The following is a 20,238-nucleotide window of genomic DNA, read 5'->3' as shown; positions in this document are numbered from 1 at the left end:
CCCCCCCCCCCGCGCTTTTCTCTTTCTTGCCTATGGATTCTCAGTCTTCCCCCATTCCTCCCTCTGAAGTTCAAGTTTGATCACCATGAATACTTGGCAGTCGATCGCCTTTGACCCCAGAGGGTAGAGTAGAGGCAAACTACTTATGAGCTTCCTTGAGCAAACTACTTCCTACTTTCGTTAAATGCTATGCACCCTTTGATATTGATCCCCATTGTTTTCGCTTTTATTTCTCTAAGAATATCATCAGTAGCACTAAGAAAATACAGGTAATCCCTATCTCCTGTTTTCATGTCTGTCACTATCCAAATCTGGCTCTTCACTCTAGATGGGTGGTATATCAATTTCTGTGAAAGCTTGTATTGTTAAGGTTGGGAATTAAGAATTAATGTTCAATTATCTCAATGAATGGCATTTAGATGCGTCCTATGGAGTATGATTTTGGATTCTATGTTTCAAATTCTTTGTATACTTATGTTTGTTCATATTTTTAGTTGATTGATTTGCGGAGAGAGCTAATTTTTCATGAAAATGTCAATGAAGTCTTCTTGTCATTTTGCACTGTAACAACTATGATCTTCCTTTACCCCTTTCTATTGCACAGAGTTGAAAGATGGAACAGAGATTGTCCAGCACTTGGCGCATGACTGTCAATGAGAAGAAATTCATCGAGAATGCTCTGCTTTCAGACCTCAGAGTTGATGGTCGTCGACCTTTTGACTATCGCCACTTAACCGTTAGTTTTGGAAGGCATGTATGATCTCTTAACATATAGATGTTCTTTTCGTATTATTTTTTCTCCCTCCTGCATTAGGGATGACAATGATTAGGTTCAGGAGGTTGTGGGAGCTTTCATTTTTGGATTAGTTGTATACAATGTGGATGTACACCTGCAACCCTGTTTAAAGCTCTTGGTTGCCTCAGTGGTTTTAAAATTTTTTTTTTTCAGATAACTAGAGAAATTTTGTTAGAGAAACAAAGGAAACATAAATATGGTACAACAACAAACCTGGGCTCCCTTAGAACTAAGGGAGGCCTAGAGAAAAATAAATAAATGAATAAGAGGAAAAAAGAGGGGGTGGTTACATTATTGGGGGTAAACCCGCATATAAACTGTCTTTGTTAATCCCTCGTGACCAGCTGGTCGACCAGAGAGTTTTCTGATCTAAGTTTTCAAGGAAGAGAGAACTTCCCTTGGAAAGTAAACCCTGTCTTTCGTCATGAGATGCATATATATCTTCAAGGCCCACGACTAGGATTCTGTAACCAAGAAATCATGTTTTTGGAATCCGCCTCAATGATGACGTTGTACCAACCATTAGAGATAGCTACCTGAACCCCTTGAATGCCAGCCCTAGCTCAGAAAAGTTAAGAGTTAGTGCTTCCAATAGAGCCAGAGAAAAGGTGCCCGGGGTTCCCCAAAGAGCTCCCATCTACATTAGTTATGGAAATTGAGAGAAAGAGAGGGGGGAGGGGAGGGCTCCAAGAACGATTGATAGCGGGCCTCGTGACTATGGAGGAGGCCACCTCTAACTAATGACTCAAGAAGGAGTCGATGGAGACGCCTCTGAAAGCCTCGAATGTCACAGCCAATCCAGTGGTACTTAAGATGATGACGTCACAGTCCTTTTAGTCGATCTTACCTGCCATCTAAACATTTGGTTGTTACAATACTCCCTAATGGTCCAAAAATGCAACCAAGAAAGACAAAACTGCTAAATCAATTCATCCCTCTTAGAGAACATAGAGGTCCATTAGAAATCCATTAGATCTTCGATCCCCTTGATCAAAGGAAACCATTGGGTGCAGACAGCTTTGGAATAGCTTCCCCACGTACCACGCAGAGAAGACAGATATGTGGATCCTCTACAACTTATCACGAGTATTGAGCCATTCATGGCTGACCTCCCAAGCTGGGGTCCTACATTTATTTCCTTATCAATTTGAAAATTTTCTTTTAAGGTTTACATTTTCTGTTCTTTGAGGGGGAGAGAGACTTGGTTGGGACTTTTCTAATACATTTGGTTTTGGAGTCCTGCATTTGCCAATCCAGAAGTGCAAAATATTTGGAAAAGCATAATTCTATGTAGATGAACATACAAATTTCATAGAACTGTGAATTCACCAATCACCAGCTTCAAGAACTGATCACATTTTTGTTGTAAGTGGGAACAAGCTCTAGGTGGATGGATATTGTAGCCAAGTTACTTTTGATACTAATTCTTATTCCTGTTTTCTCTTTTATGTATGTGGCACAATACTGAGTTTTCTCAGCAAATGATGATGACTCAGAAATGACTAGCATCCATCCTTTATTGTAACAATTAACAAAACCATGGACTTATATTGCAAACATTGCCAACTGGACTATAAGAGAATGTAACTGGGAATATCAGCAGCTTGAATAGCGTATCATGTTGCTAGTCAAAATTTCAAAGATAAGTTGAGTTGAAATTACATTAGAACCTTTGGAATTGCTTATACCTTGGCATCTGTTTTCCTGCCATGTATTTTTTTCTTGCATATTTCTAAGGTCCTTATATCACCTGGTTGTGGAGTCCTTTGTAGTGCTTTGGCTCACTTGATGCAATACTTTCTGTAGGATAGGGGAAAGGTGAATGCACATGTATAAAGTTAGCTTGTTTGAGAAGGAACACTTATTTCATTTTTTTTTTTCTGCAAATGATTTTACTGAATCTGCAGAGAGGATGGTTCATCGGAGGTGCAGCTGGGTCAGACTCGTGTTATGGGTGTTGTGACTTCTCAACTGCAACAACCTTACCGGGATAGGCCAAATGAAGGGACTCTGTCAATATACACTGAATTTTCACCAATGGCTGACCCTTCGTTTGAGACAGGGCGTCCTGGGGAGTTCGCCGTGGAACTGGGACGTATAATAGATCGGGGTCTAAGGTGAATTCTTTCTTATTTCACCACCATTGTCTAGAACATAATTATATGAAGGTGTCATGAATAATGCTTCTGAAAAATTTGATAAGGATGATGCATAAAGAATTTTTGGCTTCTGATTATTCGCTGGATTTGCTTAGAAAGTCTCCAAATTGTCATCGAAACCATGCTCTAAAAACAAAAAATTTTTTGCACTTAAAATCTAATACACCTTAAGATGATGCTGGCAGCCCAGTTCAATTAGGCCTGCCTATTCCTAATTTCAAACCCTTATTGGACCATATGGGCTTTGCAATATTTAGTTATTTGGGTTATTTTCTGTGCATGGCTTATTTAGGGTAGTTTTGAGGTGCACGTAATTAGAGTTTAATTTCTTTAGTTTCTATTTTGATTAGTCTTTAGAAGTCTAGTAGTTCCAGAGTAGTTTCTATTTTTATGACAAGGTTCTTTTTTTTTTTTTTTTGGGTGAGTAAATAAATATATTAAAGAAAAGGGGGAGGGAGATTACAACCCTGAAAAAGGAAACAATGCTGAAAGGGTAACAAAAGCCCACATGGGCAAACAAGGAACATAGAAGCCCATTCGACATCCAAGGCCCAAAGGGCTTCAAGGTTCACATGTCCAAAACATCACAAATGCCCACATTGGCTTAAAAACAAAGCAAGGAAACCCATCCAAGGGTAACCAAGTCAAATCCAGTTAGGGTTTGTGGAAACCCTTACAACCATCTCTTCTCTTCATCAAACCAGCCGCCAAGGGAGCATGGCCGGTGAGGGGGGCCACCACATGGAGATGTGGCCCTTGCGGAGGGCAGCTGCTTTGAGCAAAGCTGGCAGCCAAACAGCTTCTTGCCTTGCAGCTGGCAGCAAATCGGTAGAAGCCGAGCGAGCCAGGCAGATCAGGAAGCAGGGCTGGCGGCGAACGGCTGCAGACCATGCAGGCTGGCAGGAGACCAAGCAGTGGCAGGAAAAGCCAGGTGGAGCAGATGGCGACTGGTGCTAGAGCCGGAAAAGGGATTGGAGGCAATGAGGATGCTTGCCGAGGGGAACCGAAACGAGCTTTGAGATCTAGCAGGGATGGAGATCTACAAGGTTGGCGGTCAAGGAGGAGGCTGCTGGCCAAGTGGGAATCCAAACGAGCATAAGATCCAGCAAAGATGGCCAAGACGCAACTCCAATCAAGATGTAGCTCCTGCAAGGGATGAAGAAACAGAGAAAGGTATGAGAGGAGGAAGAAGAGAGAGGGAGCGAGAGGATGAGAGAGAGAGAGAGGTGGAAGGTTATTTTTGTAAGGTTAATCCTAGAAGCTCTAACACTGTTAAAGGAGTTACTTTTTTTTTTTTCCGAAGTTTTGGACTTTCTTTTTTTGTTTTTTGTTTTTTTTTGTTTACTTAGTTTCCAAGTCTTAGGAGTCAGGAGAGTTTCTAAATTTCTAAATTTAAGTTGTGCAAAGAATTGTAGAGTGTACTTCTGTAACAGAGATGGATTTGAGATTAATGAATGATAAATTGATAATTGTTGGGTTTTCTGGTTGGCAATTCGTTAGAGCTTGTGTGTGCTTCATGGTTAAAATCCCTGTGTCAGTGCTCTTATTTTCCATGGCTGTTCTCTTATTCTCCCTATTTCTGCTCTAATTCTCCCTAAAAGGTCAGTTCACATCTTTCTATTAACTGCTAGCACTACTCTATTTTCAAGATTTGGCTTATCAATTTCATCCATTACTGCTGTTGTATTTATCAGTTGAAGATGATATTTTATTTATATGTTTTGGGTACTATTTCTTAAGTCCTGATGGACCTGACGAGTGAATCTGAGTTTCAAACTCTGTCTGTGGCTGTTTCATACCTGCTCTGTTTCTTTTTCTTTGCATCAATTGCCATTGTACCATGCAATAGTCCTGAAATTTCTTTCATTTTGACTGCTAGTTTCTCTGTTCCTACTTCATAAGGGAAATTTCGCCCTACTTAAAGCCTTAACAGAGTAGCATTTTTTGAGTAAATAAAATATCATTTCCTGCCCTAATTTGCTCTGTCAATTTCACTCTTCTGTTCCTTTATATTTTTATTTCTTACTGCTTCTGATTTTCTCTGATCCGACTTCTGAAAATATAACCAGAGCCATATTCAATAGAATCTTCTCTATTCTATCCTATCGTTAACCTTATCAGCTATTTAGTCTGAAATCCAAAGTTAGGGCTGTGATTACTGGGCTGCACCATAAGATCTCATAAATGAGTTGCTGTTGTTTCTTCAGTAAACATTCTCAAGATACTAAATAAGAGTTCTTCACAGAATAATTTTCTTATAATTGCAGCAAAAATTTTATATTCTTTTGGTTATATAATGTTTGGTCCAGACGTGAGAAGCATCTCTTTTTAATAAACCCATAGAGAAATGTTTATTTGGTTGTGATTAAAGGGTCAAAATTGAATAACAGTGAGGTTTTATAGGATATTGCTTCATTTCTGGTGCTGGCATTAGTCGTTGTAGTGAAAAGAATCAATGGACTGAAGTGAAAACGATGGCACAATCTTAGAGATGTTACACAGGATGAGCTCAACATGAAAAGAACTGTTAGGACTTCATTTCCCTCTTGAGTGTGGTGAATTCTTCCCATTTCAACAACAACATTCACAATCACTTCTACAAATGAAACATGACTACATGAGAGTTGGGGATGGGAGTGCTTGATCAGGTAAAGCAGGTGACCTGGGAAAGAAAACAAGCTGATGCTGTTTTTTATTTCCCCTTTGTAGATGCAAGTGAAATTTGCTGATCTCTCTCCCCTTGCCCTTTCTTCAGAATACCTTAATAAAATTGGAAATGAGTAGGAAGTGTCAGTGAGTTGTTGGCAATAGGGATTATGCCCTCTGACAATGTTTACAAGGAATGATCTGTTATTTTATGTCTTCATGTAAGCTAACTCTGCCTCATTTTTTTCAAAATATTTCTCTAAGAACGTAGGATTGGAGAAAGAACTGTTGTAGTGTGTTGATAACCATTGTTATAACCCTTACTTAACAGTTCGTGCTTTTTGGACAAGTGATTGTAACATGGTATCAGTGCTAGGAGGTCACATGTTCAATCCCTAATAAGTGCAAGGAGTGGTATATTTTGTTGTTCCCCTACGTGTTGTGCCCCATTGGTGTCACAAGAGCCGTGTATGCGTGTATCTGGGCCTGCATCTGTAAAGGGTATTGTCGTGTGCTGATATACATTGTTGTAACAGCTCGAGCTTTTGGGATAAGTGGTTGTAACAAGAACAAAAGCCTCATACAACTGAAAGCATGAGTGGAAGTCAGTGGCCAGAGGGAGATGCATTTTATGATGATAGGTCAGCCTGGCATAAACATAGCTGTTGTAGCTATTTCTGCCTTTGTAAAAGTAAATTCTCAATTCTCTTCAACTTAGTCAGGAAAAGAAAAAACTTTATAAAGTTGGAAGATGAACTGGCCTGCGAAAGGAAAACTGTCATCTCCAACTGATTAGCCATAAGTTGAAGGATAAAATGTGGCACAACAGACGTTGAGCTGGGGCTTACTCAATGTCCTTGTGTTGGATCCATTGATTCCATGTGCCGAAGGCCTGTAAATCTCAACCTTTTATTTTGTTGAGACATGATAACATGGAACTTTGGATCTGTTGATTCCATGTGATGAAGTTCTGTAAATCTCGACCATTTATTTTTGTCAAGACATTATAACATGGAACTGGGAATAGAAATATTATTCCTTCCACTTATTGAGTCTAAGCTTATAGCCAGCTCTTTGAATGGGTTATCTGTGTGATTCCTGTAGCCAAGTTTCAGATTCTTAAGTATGCCACCGTCAGCTGTATCTGCAAAAAATTTCTTAGCAAGGGCAGCAACTTTGTAAGATATGCTTGCCTTTAACCCAATTGTTGAAGCATTGGATTTTTCAGAGAGAGTTGATCAATTGCAAACCAAGTATCCCTTCATATTTCAGCTCATAAGTCATAAGCCTTTCTACATTCCACTAGATGGTAGTTACCAGCATCTCTCCAAATAGTCCTCAGAAGATACCTCTGTTTTTCCTCGAGTTTAATGATGAGTGGCAACCAAGGATGTATAGTGAAAAGGAAGAGATAATGTTAAGTTTGTCTCCAATTCTTGATCCGTTTTGAAGATTGATCTGCTCCGACATATTTTGGTGGCGACCCGAATGGAAAGTTTTCTGAGATCTGTGATGGAAGCCCCCCGCGGTATGGTTTGACCGAATCGACCGCGACTTGGAGTGTATAATGTATTGTTGTCTTGTTGAGAAAGTCATTGTATTTTGGGGGTTTTTTCGAATTAGGGTTTCATAGTGAGTTTTCTTGCTGTTGCTTGGGTGTAATCTCTCTTCTGCATAGTGAAACATCTTCTTCTTTGCCTGAGGACGTAGCACACCACACTGGTGTGTGAACCTCGTTAAATCTCTATGTAGTGCAGATCTATTGTCTATTTATTTTCGTATTTCTTGGTGTTTGATCTAACAGATAATAAGTTTCAATATCAGCCAATGAATGTATTTTGCCTCTCTCCATATAATTAGCTCCCAGCCCTCATGTTTTCCTGCTGTCTTATCAATAACCTGATCCAAAACCGACTTTGGTTATTGTGAAGCATCCAAATGGACACTGAGGTGAAAAGAAGGAATAGTCCCAGTTTCACATTAGGCAAGCAGTCATCTTTGTGTGACACATCTCCAGTAGTTAAAGCTGACTTCTGGAATAACTGATTTCAGTTTCACATTAGACAAGCAGTCATCTTTGTGTGACACACCTCCAGTAGGTAAAGCTGACTTCTGGAATAATTGATTTCAGTTGCACATTAGACAAGCAGTCCTTGTTTCTTCCTCCTTCATATTTTTTTTCTCCTATTCATATAATCCTATGCCTGTGGGCGAGCCTGTGGTGTAATGGTTAAGTTGCTCTATTGCAACATGTTGGTCACAGGTTCGAAATTTGGAAATAGCCTCTCCACGAAGCAGAGGTAAGGCTGCATACATTTGCCCCTCCCAGATCCTGCAGTAGTGGTTGCCTTGTGCACTAGGTTGCCCTTCCTTATAATCCTATTCAGCCCTAAGCCTTTTCCGACCCCCTGATGTAGATAGGGCTTTCAAAAGGAGGGATTGAACTGACCAAAACTTGGTTCAGTTCCGTCTCAGATTCCAGTCCTGATTTGGTCCATCTAACCTGGCCAAATTGCATCAAGACTGGCTTCCTCTCTGGACCATCGACTCCAGCACCAGTATAGCTGTTTTCTCTCCATCGAGTAGCTTTCCTCCTCCAAATTTGTCCTCAAGTGAAACTTCTGGAAGAGCAGCTAGCTGTTCCTTTAATTTGGTAGAAAGGAAACTGAAGAATAAGAATCCAGCAGTCATTGATTTCAGCAAGAATGGCTTAGGATTTGTTTCCTATTTTAACTTTGTCTTGGTTGACAAGTTAGTTATATTTGTTAGGAGGTATTTAGGCAAGTAGTATTTCTATTTTTATGTTTTCTTGGTTGTTAAGTAGTTGGGATTTAGGAAAGATTAGTTATTAAGTCTTGATTTCTATTTTGTTAGAAGTTTCCTAATATAATAATTACCTCTTTGTAATCAGTTTGTAGTCTATTTAAGAGATTCAATCGATTGTAATGCTTCAGATTTGAAATAATAAAAACATTGTGAGTTTTACTTATGACTGAGACAGTAAAAAATCTGAGTGGGTTAGATGCCTACAAATCTGAGAGGGTGAGAGGCCTGACCCAAAACTACATTTCTTTTCTCCCTTCTCACCCTTTTAACAAATTTTATTTTTCCTTTTTTTGTTATTTCTAATTAAGGTTGTTATTCAGTTTTAATTTTTAAAATTCAGATATTGATAGTGGTGTAAGCCCTACAACAGCAACAAGGGAGAGTTTCTTGGGTTGGAATCGATTCCCCTATCAGCCAGCCCTGTGGCCAGTCATTCGCAGGCTTTTGGAATTTGTTTAGGGCCCCAAAATAGACCTTCAACCAAGAGATAAGGGCCATTCAAGACCTGCTACTGTTTCTGTTATCTGGGTGACTTCCAAGACTTGCAACAGTCCTATTCTGAATCACTTTTCTGGCAACTTCCAGACCACTTATCTCTCCAACCATCAGTCCACTAAGGTTGATATTTTGAGGACCATTCAAGCCATACCTGAAGGAGATTCGACCAGCACAGATTGACCAGCAGACACCTGCAACCACATTTCTTGGAGATTCTCCAGAAGTTTCCTTTTTCTTGCCCTGATCAAGAATCTCTGGATCTCAGCCACCTCTCATCAGACCAGGCCCAATTTTTGGGAGCTTAACAAGGTCATCACACTTCACCTTTGATCATAGTCATAGTTGTCATGGCGTCATGGCGACCCAAGGCGGTGGAGGGGTAGCTAATCAATTTGGCGTTGAATCGCCCGCTATGGCATTGCCATGGCGATCAAATTGAACATGTGTTATTTTTATTTCTCCTATTTTCTAAAATTATTTTGTATGTCATAATATATACCCTATGACATAAAAAATCAATCAACATTAAGCAACATCAAGTCATAAAAATCAACAGTCACACTCACATCAAGTCATAAAAAATCAACATAACTTATTGACATTTAGAGAAACGTTCTTCTTCTATAATATTTTTTATTGGTCAAATGATTTTATTTTTAAGTGAGACTTTTTATATTAGGTATAACACAAAACTAGCCTTCCAACAAGTCTAAAATTACTTAAATCTGAGTTGTTATGACAAAGTTATATTCCGGTCAAACTTATTTTAAAGTGTGCGAATGCTATTAAATCGCCTGAATGGAAATTATTTGATTGACATCAAAACAAAAGATTATTTTACTGGATTTTTGGTTTTTAGCAATGTCTACTATGATAAGATTTATAAAATTTTCAGAATTGAGAAAAACCTTAGCATTCGAAAGTTGAAAATTGCCCTACAACCAAAAATTCAGTTTTTGTTCTTGGACCGGGGGGTTGACTTTTTATCCTTTTGGAATTTTATTTTTAAACTATTTTTATTGGATTCAAATAGGAGGTATTTGCTTATTTATGAATAATATCCTAAGTAAATGTAAATATAAAACATTTACTTAAATGGTATTTGGCATAAATAAGGGCAAAGAATATAAGCCGGCATACAGTGCAACAAAGTGATAGTCGCCTAGGTCGCCTTTGGGACGCCTTGACAACTTTTTCACAGTTGAAGCCCCACCAGGCCACCTGTTTAGTTTACTGGGGGTTCTTGAAATTCCAAGTTTGACCTAATTTTGTGACCTGCGGCTGGGGGCAATTCTGTTTCTTGCTGTGTCTTATCCTACTGTTGTGGGCATACATAAGGGAACATTAGGCATTGTTTGGATGCTGTAATATTTGTTTTATATGCTGGAACCCGACCTGTAATCAGTACCTACTTTGATGTAGAAAACCAAAGATCTGTAACCAGTAACTCATATTCCAACATTTGAGTATAGTTTTACTGCTATTGTAACTGGGGCTGGGTACATAGTGTAGCCTAGACTCACATCACCCCCTCTTACTTGTAGTTCTACCCTACATCACTCCTTTGTATACAATTTCCAATTAGGGGCTTCAGAAAACATGAGTACCATCAGCAAACTGAATTTGGGATATAGACGATGAGGAACTGAAGTTACTTTGTTTTGCTCTAGAATCAACGAGATGAAAAGTAAAACCTAAAGAAATGGGTAACTCTGTAGGATTTCTCATTAAAGAAACGTTGGTGGAATCTTCCCAATATTTTGTTGATGAGTTTTAGTAGTAGGACAGACAAAAATTGAGATGGTAATGAAAAATGACCGGATTTTTTTAATTCGTTATTCCTAAATGTTGTTTTACTGAAGAGGGAAAAAAAAAGAGTGGTGGCATCTTGGGCAATGACACAATTGCCACCCATGGAGGAAACCAGCCCATCATATGGTGGATTCTTTTCCTTGCTCAACCATGCCCGAATGTGCTTCTTTGTCTATATTGTCATATACAATCAGAAGAAAAAAAAATCGTAAATAAAAGTTTATTTTGTGGAAATTATATTTTCCTTTGAAATAAACTAAGCCTCAATGTTTAACATTACCTTTCCAAATATCATTCAAATTTTGAACCATGGATAAAATTATATTTTTCTTTGAAATAGACTAAGCCTTAATGTTTGAAAGTCTATTGCATTTCAGGTTGGATTTTATGATACTCCTCTGCCTAACTATTTTTTTTTTCCTTGTTTTTACTTGCAACTTATCGTAGAAATTTGGACTATTTGAAAATTTGAAAGTACACTTGCAGGGAGAGCAGGGCTGTGGATACGGAATCACTTTGTGTTGTTGCTGGGAAGTCAGTGTGGTCCATCCGTATTGATCTTCACATTTTGGATAATGGAGGGTATGTTGTAAAGCCTGAGTAGTTGGACTAGTGTTAATTTTTTTAGATATAACAGTAATATTTATTTTCTACTTTCAGGAATCTTGTTGATGCCGCTAATATTGCTGCTTTGGCTGCACTCCTAACATTCCGAAGGCCTGAATGTACATTAGGAGGAGAAGATGGTCAAGAAGTGATAATACATCCACCTGAGGTTGGCTCTTCTCACATTTTTCTATATTTTGATGAATTTGAAATAAGGTGCTTATGTGTGGGAAATTGCCAATATCAGATGTATAAAAGTAAATGCATTACTGGGTCCTCAGTTGTCTCTACTGAGAGGAGGGTGAAATGCATGATGAGTTCCTTGGAGCAACCACCCTCCCCCCAGGCAAAAAACACACACACACACAACTTAACGAGGTTTGGCCCTTGTTGCCTGCATTTACAGGGGTGATCTATCACTCCATCTGTCTTCATTAAGAAGGGGGAAAACAAGAACCAGGATGTGTGTGTCTGTTTCTTCGCAACAAGAAGAAGATTTCATTGATACTCAAAAGATGTCCAAGGACACAACACTTCAAAATTAAAATCTTGATAATAATGGAAACTAATCCTACATTGCCTTGCAATTACATAACTGAATAAATCCTGAATAGAAACAAAACTAATTGAAATCTATCTAATAGCAAATTTATAGCAACTATAAGAGTCCTCTATGCAACAGCAACAGGTCTTCAGACTTGCCTCTATATAGCTAGCCATGGGGCCCACGAGATCTGGAAAATATCTCCTCCAAATAAAGCCGGTTGATGTCTAATACCTTCCCCAAATAAAGCTGCCCGATATCTAATCCTTTCCCTAAAACGCAGCACTATTGCCAACTGACAAAATCCTCCAGAGGCTCCATGTATTGACCATGGGCCCATTCAAATTCTGGAAATAACCTCTTGTAAAATTGTTGGTCGATTGATGCAGTGGCACTTCACTAGTTGGACAAGCATGACTGGCTTTGGAAGCCCAAATCCAGACAGAACCGGTCCAACTTGGATTTTTTGGTCCACTAAGGGTTGGAAGTAGTTTATTTATTTATTTATTTATTTGTTTGTCTTTTAATTTCTGATGTTGCTTGGATAGGATATGTAGGACTTAGATAGAGTTTGGTTACAAGTTGTTTCAGTTTTAGAGTCTAACTAGGAGTCTTCGGTGTTTCTCTTTAGATACCTGCATGTACCCGAACAATGGACACGGTGAATTGAATTGTGTTTTTTTGCTCCGCGTGAATGTGTGAACATGTGGTTCCTCTTCCCACCCGAAAACTCTAAGAGTCCTCTCTTCTCCTAACTGGCCCTCTAAAATTGACATCCCCATAATATGGGCCAGACATGAACCAGCTTTGGAGCCCCAATTGAGAACTTGGAGTACATCAGGGGGAAGGGGGTTATTTGCATAGATGAGGGCGATGGAGATGAGGCTACTGCGGAGACTAACAGGAGAAAGTTTGAAGCAGGCAAGGATGATGCAGAGACTGGTGGGAGAGGAGAGGCAAGGGTGGAGGTTGGATCAGAAGTCGGAAATACAGAGGTGACAGACTAGGGATGGTGAATGGTCGGGTGACAGTGGACAGGGTCTATCAAACCCTCAATATCAGTTGAAACTGTTCATACTGGAAGTCCTTGCTGGGTTGGGGACCAGCCAGTCATTGTAGATGGGTTTCATCATGTCCTCTCAGACAGCCGGAAGTAGGCATCTCATGGAGGCGATTTCGATGCCACTGGCTCTTGCGACGACCATGACTGGGAGAGCAGAGGCCTGATGAAGATGAGTGCCCTTGGTGGAGAAGTGAGGGAGGGGTGTCAATGGTGTGAGGGTGATTGCTGACGGCAGTGGGGTTGGCAACCGGCTAGTCAAGGGGAGAAAGCAAGGGGGAGTAGGGAGGGAGGGGCAGTGCTAGGAACTGGGTTAAAGATACCAGCAGAGTTATTGATAGTTGAGGCATCAGGGAAGCACATGTTAGAAGGATGGCCAAAGGTCTTACAGAAGTGGCAGCGAGGAGAAAGTCATTCGAAACTGACCTCTTGCTTAAGGGAAAAACCCTCATCGTTAACAACAGTGATGGAAGTTGGAGGAGGCTTTTCCGCTGAGACCTCAATGCAGATTCTGGCCAAAGCTAATCGGTCCATCCTCTTAGTTCTCCCATCAGAGTACAGCGGTTTACCCAGAACTGAACTGATGGTACTAAGACCTCCAGCACACCAATGATGAATAGCCAGCCGAGCAGAAGGATTCACAGAGGAATTGAACTCAAATCAATGCAATTGAGTTGGAGCTATTGACGATGAAAGATGGGTTTCTGGCCGATGTTCCAAGGACCACCCTTAAGGGCATGCATTTTGTCAGTTTCATCAGAAACGCATTCGAATATGAAAAAACAATTATCTATCAGGTATGTGTCCATGACTCCACTTAGCTTCCATTGTTTATAAGGGAGAGCTTGACCACTTTGAATGGGGGTCTACTGCCAACCACTGAATTCTGCCATTTCTGAGCTTTAGAGTTCGGTAAACGAACTGGGCATAGGGCTGCCTTAGACCTTCCATGTACTGAAGGTGGAACGAAATGGAGAGGGAAACTTTCTTCAGGAGAAGCCGAGAAGGATGGGACTGGCTAAATAGAGAACTCCAAGCCATGCATACTTGGCAAGGAGGAGGGAGCTAGCAGCAGTTGAGGGAGGGGTGAGAGGAGGGGACGATGGGGTCCTGGGTGGTGGCAGCACCACACCAGGAAGTTCTGCTGTGGTGGCAGAGGGGATGCAGGGGGGGGGGACTCAGGCGAGGGGGTTAATTGTGAATTATGTAGGATTGTAGGTAAAGTAAAAGGACTTTTAGTGGTGAAGCTTATAGCATTGATGAAGAGGGGGTTTCCAACAATCTTGGTTTCTGGGTGGAGCTGAACATGGTTGGCAGGCTTGTAAATTGTGAATAGACTTAATTTTCTGTAGATCATTCTTTCCTTCAACTACTCTTCTGTGTGCTTTCAGTTTCCTAAAGTTGAGCAAGAGAGAGCTACAATATAATAGCTGTTAAAAGTTATCTGTTGCTACTTGGTAGCTAAAATTGTATTTTACGGTTATGTTTTTCTGTTTGACATAATAGAGTGGGCATGATTGTAATACTAGGGGTTTCCTTAATCTCATTATGGTGTCCTTGATGTCTTCATAGGTCATTCATCACTTATGTTTTATAAAGAAGTTTCATGTTAGCAGAGACTGATGGATGCTCTTATTATGGAGTTGATAAATTAGTGATGAAGCTGCTGATTATGTTTTATATTTTAACTCTGCATATTCTTTTGTATTTTGGTAGGTGAAGGAGCCACTTCCTCTAATAATTCATCATCTTCCCATAGCAGTGACCTTTGCATTTTTTGGTAATGGTAACATTGTGGTAGGCATACTGAGTCCCAAAAATTTTCCTTTGATCCTCAGCTTGTCTCAGGAAAATGCTTATTGAATTTTATTCTGTTTTCTCTGATTAGTCTTTCTGAGAGTGGTTGGCTGTGTAGGCAATAGATCCTACTCACTATGAAGAGGCTGTTATGGGAGGAAGGATGACTGCTACATTGAATTCCAATGGCGATGTCTGTGCAGTCCAAAAGGCTGGTGGAGAGGGTATCATGCAGAGTGTGATTATGCAGTGTTTGCGTATTGCTTCTGTTAAAGCCACTGATATAACAAGCAAAATAAAAAATGCTGTGAGTCTCTTTCTGGATACACTTTCCTTTGCCCATTTTGTTAGAATTTGTTTCTGGAGAATGGTGTTTTCCGATTAAAAAACTAGGGGCCCGTTTGATAGCGTTTCTGTCGTTGCTGTTTCAAGAAATGGCAGAAACATAAATTTCCGTTTCCAGAAACGGCAACTTGTTTCGCCTGGGTCGTTTCTTGAACCATAAATAAGTAAAAATTTCTATTTCTATTTCTGAAAATAAGTGAAACGAAACAGTTTTATCGAACGTTTTTTACTCCGTTTCTGCTGTTTCTGGAAACAGAAACGGCAGAAATGCGTTTCTTGAAACTTTATCAAACGGGCCCTAGGATTCCACTTCACAGATTTGTCTTCAAAGACCTGAGTTGGAAATCTATAGAAAGTATATTTCATGTTTAATCAAGTTTTTTCGCTATCTAATCATTGGCCTCAGTTTGATCTTTGAATGGCATAACTGAGGCAAAATGTTTACCATGGAACTTTAAAATACAAGTGTTTGAAGATTTTGGAGTGGTACGAATAGTTCCTTTCAATGTTTGAACAATCACAATCAAAATGATCAAAGCTTACGAAAATGTGAAATTGTGAAGTATTATATTATGTTAAAAGTATTGTGACAAAGCAAAATATAGAAAACCACCCAAGGAGAAGAAGAAAAGAAAGAAGAGAATATGGAACTACCGATTGGAAGAAAGTAGAGAGTAGTCCAATCAGTAGGTATGTCATTTAAAGTATCTCCGATACGATACCCCTCCGATATGTATCTTAAATTTAGCCGATTGATATGGTGATCGATACCGATATTTTAATCCTTGATCTTCAACATATCTTAGCGTATCTCTGATACAATACGATACCCTCCGATACATATCTTAAATTTAGCCAACCGATACTGATACTTTAATCCTTAAATATATATTTGTGTTGTATATGTAAACACTAAAATAAAGAAAATTGCAATAAAGCCCCTTGCTTGTGGGTATTCACACACAAGACCAGAATAATAAAAAACCATCACAAAAATACCACTATGGTATAACATAAAGCTTTATTTTTTAACACTTCCTCTCAAGCTATATTGTAGGAGATATATAGGCTCCACCTTGAAACAACCTGAACATAAATAATCTGCAGAACCTGACTGAATAAATATATCAGAAGTATAGGCCAGTGGCCAATAACTACATCCAGATATGTATTGAACTAAAGAACAGCAGGAAGAAGAATATTCCCGTGTCTGCACCAGATTAAACATAAGTAGTTCAGACTAGCTCAGATATGATCAGAGATGCCATATACAATGGCAACTGAGGGAAATCTTTGTTAAGAATAGATCGAGATAGCAACGAACAATGCAAGAGGAAAAACGTATCAGTCACAGGCCAGAATAGCAACGATAAAAGGTGAAGAACTCATCGTTGTAGGCCAGTAAACATCAACAGCAACAGTAGCAGATGAAGAACTCATTGCTGCAGGCTAGAAAATCCAAAAAATATTCCGTAAGAATTCAGGCAGATAAAAATAATCAATAAGAAGAAATCCAATTAGGGAGAAATCTTCATGACTCCCAACACCTCAACACTCCTCCTCACATGTAACACTAACACTACCGACTACACGTGGGAAAATAACACAGGTGAGGAGAACAAAGAGGAATTTTTCAGTCCCAATATCACATCACACGAACAACCAATATCAGCATTATTAAACCACATCATATCGTGGGAGTAAAAAAAGCAATAAGGTCTCAGTTAGGCAAGATTGAAATAAAGGACATCAACAACACAAAAATTGCAGGGACCATCAATATAGGATATCAAATCTCATACTCAAATCTGATATCAGTGGTGATCTAGATCGAATAAGGAAGAACAGAAGATAGACCAGCCATCATACAGCCAGCCCATCAAACCAAGCAACCTAATCTGGCCAGCCAACATAAACCCAAGTCCAAATGGTCTTCATGTGCCAGACTTAGGCCCAACACCACATATTGTTCTACGTCTAGTTAATCTGAATTTTGTTTTAAGTCCGCTTTTTGGAGAGACTTTATTAATTAACAAGAGTTATTCCTAATTTTATGCCTTTCGAAAAATTCTCAAATCCGAATTTGTCAACTATGGTCCAAACTAATGATTGATGATGAAATGACCAAAATACCCCAAGCTTCTACATCTTTCAAAATATTCAAATTGGAAAAATACATGCAAGTCAAGCATAATGTTTCAACATTTTTAAAATCTATAATTTGGATCATGATTGTTCATTTAGCATTTTAAATCATAGTTGACAAGGTGAAGCCTAGGCACTCAAGTCTCTTTTGCTGGAGGAGCACCTTGGTGGTGTTGTCTAGACATCTAGGCAGTAGCCCCCCCCCTTTCTCCCTATGCCTTGGACGCCGCGACAACGATGTTTTAAATCATGGCAAATGTAATGGTGTAGCCTGATCATTAAGCCCTCGTTGCTTCTTGGGATTCTGAACTGTTGTCTAACACTTATCTTCAAATTCTAATCCAAACTAATCCTCCTCACCATTTTAGCTGCCTTTTCTTTGCCTCTTAAATAAGGTAAAAGTAAAACCATATAAAACAGAAGTGTTACTTGCATATATCATGAAGTGTTAAAGCAAGCGCTTCTTCATCACCTGTAATTAAGTGATTATTACTTTAATGTATTTGTGAAGCCTACTCTTCTTTACTTGAACAAAACTTTACTATGGTCAACAATCATCAAAACACTAGCATGCACAGATCATGATCAAAGAAGATGTTTATGATCTCTCTTTCTCTCTCACTGTATATGTTAAAAGAGTTTATCTTTGGATCTTTGCTCCTTCTTCAATTCGATTTTTTATTAAGATATTTAACGTTTTTAGAAGTAGATCGTCTTTCAAAAATTGAGGAGATTCTCCTCATTAAGAGAGACTAAAATAAAAATGTAGTTGGGTCCACCATCTATATTTCTTTTCATAAGAAATCTGTAATTAAAATGAATCTTAACTAATTAAAGGCTGCACAAGATTTTATAAATATATCATGATCTGTTAAAGCAAGCACTTCTTCATTCTGAAAATGTATATCCACTTCTTAATTTTTTTAGATTCATGATATCTTTTCTTTTCTTATTCTTCTCTTGTGTCGACACTGTTGTTTCTGAGTGTAATGTTTTCAATTAGGTCTCTCTTCTTATAGCGAATTTGGTCCCAACTAGTTGTTTATGAGAACATGATCAGTAATTCTTGACCTTGTTTTCTTACTCCTAGCTGCTGAAATCCTTTTTCATTGGGGGCACATTTATCCTCTAATCATGCTTCCAAATGTCATTCTAGTGTGGATTTTTTCCAGTGATGCATTTCCAAATAAGCTGGAAGTGCTTTTGTTTTTGTTGAGAATTGAGACTCAAAACATGTTATGAATTTAGATGTGAAATTAAGAATGATTTGTTTCCATTGTGGATCAATCCTCTCGTCAAGGTGTTGGTTTTACTTCTGGTTTGATCATTTCTATTTCAAATCTGAGTTTTTCAGTGCAATTGTTTAGGTTGAAGCATACAACACAGAAAGAACACTAAGGAAGATAAAGCGTCACCCAACATCAGTTGCCGTGGATGTCAATGGACCTGACATTAAAATGAGACTGTACAAAGAACAATCAGTTGTAAAGAAGGAAGCTGGTGTGCATCCAATGGAGAGTTTTGAGGAAAAACCAGAAGAAAGCTGTCCTACTATGAACAATGGTATTGAAAGTGAAACTCAAACATTTCAACATGTAACAAATGCAGGAGGCAGTGATTCTAGGAGTTCTGTTGGTGGACCATCAACTTGGTATATTTTCATTCTGTTGTAAATTTTGTTTGATGTTACTTTGTGCATAAGCATAAAATCTATTTTGAATTTCCTCGTCGGAACATTAAGTATCTTGCAAGCCAATAGATTGAGTGGTGTTGTGAAAGCATATAATGTCTATTTTAAATCCAGTATGTGGAACATGTTTACATGATTGACCATAAACCTTGTTGATCATGTTGGTGATTCATCAGAACTTAGAATGGGTTCTTATCTTTTATTCTTCAGGGATCCATACTCGAAGGGCATTGATCTATATTCCCTTAGAACTTCTCTAGCTTCATCTGGTATCCACCCTTTATTCTTCTATTCTTTTGTCTCCATTCCATTTTCTTTTTCTTTTAATATTTTAACATTACAAAGAAACACCTTTGCATTTCTTACTGTTTGATTTAAATGTATTTTCTGTTTGTTGAATTCCAGTAAGAAATGGTTTTGATCACTGAGAGGGTAATATTTTAAAGTTGTGCTTTCTTGCTTCTTAAGATAAACACATTTTTATTTAGTGGGTTACAAACTTCCTGTATAGGAACTATTTTGATGCAATATTGGTTTTACAACCGTAAGTGGGCGAGCCTGTGGCACAACAGTTAAGATGCACTATTGCAACATGTTGGTCACAGGTTCAAAACCTGGAAACAACCTCTCCTGCGAAGCAGGGGGTAAGGCTGCGTACAACTTGCCCCTCCAGACCCCGCAATAGCGGGAGCCTCGTGCACTGGGTTGCTCTTTTTTATTGGTTTTACAACTGTTGCATTATTTTTAGGGAAGCTTTTCTATCATATCGACCTTTTGGTCATGCATGAATGCCCACTTGGTTCTTGTGGATCTTATTTGTTTTACTTGTGAGCAGTGATACTAAGAAAAAACAAGGAACAAAAAGAATCAAGACATGATAAAAGGCTTACCAAAGTTGAGGCTGTGGAGCCAGTACTAGACATTCGTGACAGTAGGTCTGTGCCAATTGATGCCAGTGGAGCACGACAGCAAGTGAATGAGGAGAAGACTTTGAAAGATGCTGTGAAGCCCAAAAACGAGAGAAAAGCAAAAATATCTTCCACCACATTAAGTTGAAGACTTAATCGTTTGATAACAGTTCGTCTTATGGAAACCTGGATGTACGCTTTGACACATTTACGACATATTTCTCAGAAGTGAGTCTAAATTAAGGTTTCCATTTATCTTTGCTGCAAACAACTGGATCAGTAATTGATGTAAAAAAAATTTCAGCTGTTGCTGGTTTTGATCTTTCCGTCATAGTTGCACATGAATTTGAATGGCATTGAATTGATGACTGAACATTAATTACATTTTCATATGAAACAAACTGTA

General features: G+C 38.9%; 1 protein-coding gene across 3 annotated transcripts in view; it reads left to right on the top strand.

The window, feature by feature from the left end:
- LOC122093305 (exosome complex component RRP45A-like) overlaps positions 1-20,158 on the top strand; it is a 20,854-nt gene extending 696 nt beyond the window's left edge. For 2 of the 3 annotated variants that reach the window (XM_042663593.1, XM_042663594.1), the window contains exons 2-10: positions 605-750; positions 2,704-2,913; positions 11,224-11,319; positions 11,398-11,512; positions 14,664-14,744; positions 14,863-15,051; positions 18,602-18,885; positions 19,135-19,193; positions 19,760-20,158. In XM_042663593.1, the coding sequence (XP_042519527.1) occupies positions 614-750; positions 2,704-2,913; positions 11,224-11,319; positions 11,398-11,512; positions 14,664-14,744; positions 14,863-15,051; positions 18,602-18,885; positions 19,135-19,193; positions 19,760-19,980 (1,392 nt within the window). In that variant the 5' untranslated portion in view covers positions 605-613 and the 3' untranslated portion in view covers positions 19,981-20,158. The remainder of the gene's footprint in view (positions 1-604; positions 751-2,703; positions 2,914-11,223; positions 11,320-11,397; positions 11,513-14,663; positions 14,745-14,862; positions 15,052-18,601; positions 18,886-19,134; positions 19,194-19,759) is intronic. The other variant, XM_042663596.1, reaches the window with a different exon arrangement.
- Positions 20,159-20,238: the final 80 nt, after the last annotated feature.

Source organism: Macadamia integrifolia, chromosome 11 (assembly GCF_013358625.1).
Source record: "Macadamia integrifolia cultivar HAES 741 chromosome 11, SCU_Mint_v3, whole genome shotgun sequence".
NCBI lineage: Eukaryota > Viridiplantae > Streptophyta > Magnoliopsida > Proteales > Proteaceae > Macadamia > Macadamia integrifolia.
Note: the sequence above shows the minus strand (reverse complement) of the source record. Positions and strands in the feature narration are given on the sequence as shown.